Genomic DNA, 4,073 nt, shown 5'->3' with positions numbered 1-4,073 from the left:
CACCATGTGGTTGCCGGGAATTGAACTCAGGACCTTTGGAAGAGCAGGCAATGCTCTTAACCACTGAGCCATCTCTCCAGCCCCCTGTTTTTTCTTTTTTTACAGAGAATTCTTTTTCCTAGCTATTTTTCTTAAGAGTTACTAATGATCTGTAACTAAGCAGAAATCAGTGCCATAGGCCTGTTATCCCGTTTTCTCCAGTGGAGGGTCACAAGTTAAAGGCCTGGGGATAGAGTGAGTTCAAGCCCAGCCTAGGCAATTTAGTGAAAGCCTGCCTCAAGATAAACAGTCTAAAGAGGGCCCGGAGGTTGGCACAATGGCTCAGCAGTTAAAGGGACTTGCTGCCCACACGGTGGGAGGAGGGAACTGATTGGTGCACATTGTCCTCTGACCACATGTGTGCTGGGGCCTGATGGGGGCCTGGGTAATGGAGTGAATCTCCAGGGTGATCTGAGAAGGAAAGACTCAAACCCTGAGCAAGGCTGGGTATAGTGGCACAAACAGTAATTCCAGCAATTGGGATGCAAGCAGAAGGATGGCAAGTGTTCTAGACCAGCCTTTGTAAAATCCTGCCGCACGTGACGCAGGGCTAGTGAGATGGCTCAGGATGTCAAAACACCCAAGTGGGATATAACCTGAGTTTAGTCCTCAAAACCAAGACAAACCTGGGAGTAGAACCAAGCAAGGTGATTCATGCCTGTAATCCCAGTACTGGAAAGTCAGGAAGACTTTGAGTTCAGGGCTACATACTAAGACCCTGTCTGAAAAACAAAAACAAACGACACACATGAAAGCAGGTGGTGGTGGCAAGCGCCTTTAATCCCTACACTTGGGAGGCAGAGGCAGGTGGATCTCTGTGAGTTTGAGGCCAGCCTGATCTACAGAGTGAGTTCCAAGACAGATTCCAAAGCTACAGAGAAAGAAACCCTGTCTTGGAAAAACCCAAACAAAACCATGTCCATGACCCTGTGGCAGCCACTGTGTAAATGTGTTTGATGTAAGAGTCACAGCAGGCTAGGAGATAAGTGTTTCCTCCATTCACTAGACGGGTGACAGGCTCTGCGGAGTAGCATGCACAAGGTGGTCTAGGTAGCAAGTAGCTGGTATGAGATGTGGCTATGGCCGTCTGAGCCCACCGAGGGTGTTAGGTATACGGTTAGGTACCCACAACTTAGTACCAAGGCAAGACCAAAGACAAGGGCGTCTACTGTGAGAAGCAGCGGAAGCCCCAGGAGTGTGTGAAACGGCCCCGCTTTCTAAAACGCTATCTGGAGCAGGGCATGATGGCACGTGCATTCAATTCTAGCATCCAAGAGGCTGAAGCAACTGGATTTCTGAGTTACAGAGCAGCCTGGTCTACATAGAGAGTTCCCGGGCAACCAGGCTACACAACCATCTCAAAACAACAACAAAAATATCGACTCATTTGTTTGAAATCACACAGACAAAATCTGTGCAGATGTGGCCCACGCGCTGCGGGTTTTCAAGCCTTCTGTGTCAATGTGTCAAGAGCATTTCTCTTTTTTTTGCATGAGCCATGAAAATAGGGAGGGAGGATTTTTGCATTGGCTGCAGCCTGATCCTCTCATTTTCTCCTGCATCTTTTGTTTTTGATTTGCTTTTATGAGTCTCAGTACAGCATGGAGACTGTCCCCAAACTTCTGATCCTCCTGCCTCAGTCTCTGAAGTGCTGGGATTGCAAGTGTGCACCGCCGTATCCAACACCAACATCTTTTCACTTCTCAGTTCATGATCTTAGAAGCCCTGGTTTTTCCTCAAAGCAAAAACCACAATAGAAGTTATGGCATTTTCCCCCGTGATACCAATGCCATCTCAGGTATTTTTCCTACAGAGATCAAAGTGTGCCTAGTTTTGTCATGGTGTGGTGCCAAACACATTTGATTCCCAACCCTTTGGGAGGTGGAGGCAGAGGCAAGCTGAGCTTGAGTTACAGGCTAGCCTGGTCTGCATAGAAAGTTCCAGGTCAGCCTGGGCTACATAGTCAGACACCCCCTCCATCTCAAAATAAAGTAAGTCCAATTTTAAGTTGGTTTGTGTTCAAAAAGAAAGAAACCAAAGTCCACCCTACTCTGGTTTTTTTGTTTGTTTCTCTCAGCTGCACCCCCAGGGTTTTGAAGGAAGCCAACCAGTTGCGTTTGACTGTTAGCCCCTTTCCCAGCTGTCTGGAGAACAAGGACATGCGGAAGGCAGCTGCACCAGTGACCGCCAGCTCAGGGTGCAGGGAAGGGGCTGAGGGGTTCAGATTGGACTCTATCACAGACGCTCAGGAAGGATGCCACCCCCAAAGTCCTCTGACCCCCTCCATGTGGTCCGAGTGACAACATTAAGGAGGGCTCATCTTTAAAGATTTTTAAAGCGATGTCGGGACCTTGTCTATTGTCTTTCTAGTACTTTCCCTGGATCAGATGGTCACTGGACTCACCACCACCACCCGCCTTACTGTCTTAGTGGCACTTACCGCTCCTTGAAACGGTATTATCTCTTTGCCTCTATAGTGTATGCCCCTTGTTCCTAGTTCCACAAGTTCGTCCCGCCAGTAGGGTCCCACTTATTAAAGTTCTTGCACCCTGCACCTGCAGCTCCGCACGCAGAGGACCCAGGCTGCTCAGCAGTCTTGGTCTCCCCCTGGCGGCGAAGTGACGCCACTACTTCTCGCCGAGCGCAAACAGAAGACAAAGTTTTGGACCTGGGAAGGTCGTTTTACTCAGCAGGGAGGGAGCAGGCAAGGAGGGATCCTTGCAATTAAGGGGCGTGGTCATGATGTGGGTGGAACCCCGGGTTTGTCTCAGCCAGCAGAAGATTGACGCACCCGGCGTCTGCCTTGGTCTGGGTGTGAGCCGAACCTACTTTCCCGACCTCACTCCGTTGGTCTCCAGGTCGGTGAGGTTGCCCCGTAGGGCTTGCTCCTCTTCGAAAGCCTTGAACAGGGAATTGAAATTGCCGGCTCCGAAGCCCTGTGGCGACGGAAGGCAAGAATGAGGTGGGGACCTAGCAAGGAGCGGGTACTTTTCTTGGGTGCGGCCTTACCTGGTGGTTGTGGCGCTGGATGACTTCCAGGAATAGTGTGGGCCGGTCCTGCATGGGTTTGGTGAAGATCTGAAGGAGATAGCCTTTCTCGTCGTAGTCTACCAGGATTTTCAGCTCCTGGGAGGGAGACAGTGGGCTCCATTAGAGGAAGGCCCACCCGCCCTTGTAGGATCCTTGTGGGATCCTTAGAACTGCTTGAGGTCTGGCCCCCACCCCCCACCCCCATTCTCCCATAGCCCGTATCAGATGTCACTCGGTGGAAACTGGGATTCTCTTCTATGTTGCTGATGAGAATATAAAATGCTGCATCCACTTTGGGAAAAGAGCCTGGGAGTCTCTCAGAACGTTACACACGTCTTTCGCCTCAGAAATGGCTCAGCGTGTAAAAACACTTGCTGCCGAGCCTGACCACCTGAGGTTAGTCTCCGGAACCCACGTGGTAGAAGGAGAGAACTGGCTCCCACGCTTGTGCCATGGATCCCCCCCCACACACACACAATAAATAACGCAGAGAGAATGTCTTAAACATATTTGCCTGTGCCGGTGGTTAGTCTCCCATATACACAAGAGAGGGAATGTCCGTGTAGAACCTTGTACACCAAAGTCCACAGAAGTGTTTACCATGATAGCCAAAAAAAAAAAAAAAAAACCCAGAACCAACTCACAGCCACCCACTGGTGAAAGAATAATTACAATGTGATTTAAATCCACGCAGTGGGATGCTATTCAGCCGTGACAAGGATCAGGTACCCCATAGGCATGGACTGTGGGGCTGGAGAGATGGCCCAGAAGTTAAGAACATTTGCCAATCTTCCAGAGAACCCAAGTTCAGTTCCCAACACCCATATCAGGTATCTTAAAACCACTGTGATTCCAACTCCAGGAGTCTGGTGCCACTGACCTCTGTAGCCATTGTGGTGTGCAAGCACCCACCTGCAGACACATACCCACACATAAAAACAAATCTTTTGCCGGGCAATGGTGGCGCACGCCTTTAATCCCAGCACTCGGGAGGCAGAGGCAGG

At 50.2% G+C, this 4,073-nt stretch overlaps 1 protein-coding gene across 1 annotated transcript in view; it reads right to left on the bottom strand.

The window, feature by feature from the left end:
• Positions 1-2,699: 2,699 nt before the first annotated feature.
• Positions 2,700-4,073, bottom strand: part of Hpd (4-hydroxyphenylpyruvate dioxygenase) — a 12,289-nt gene continuing 10,915 nt past the window's right edge. Inside the window, exons 13-14 of the mRNA XM_005344425.3 lie at positions 3,049-3,165; positions 2,700-2,975 (exon numbers count right to left, since the gene is read on the bottom strand). Coding sequence (XP_005344482.1) covers positions 2,865-2,975; positions 3,049-3,165 — 228 coding nt within the window. The 3' untranslated portion in view covers positions 2,700-2,864. The remainder of the gene's footprint in view (positions 2,976-3,048; positions 3,166-4,073) is intronic.

Source organism: Microtus ochrogaster, chromosome 2, assembly GCF_000317375.1.
Source record: "Microtus ochrogaster isolate Prairie Vole_2 chromosome 2, MicOch1.0, whole genome shotgun sequence".
In the NCBI taxonomy this organism is placed as follows: domain Eukaryota; kingdom Metazoa; phylum Chordata; class Mammalia; order Rodentia; family Cricetidae; genus Microtus; species Microtus ochrogaster.
The sequence above is the reverse complement of the archived record's forward strand: the minus strand, read 5'-3'. Positions and strand labels throughout refer to the sequence as shown.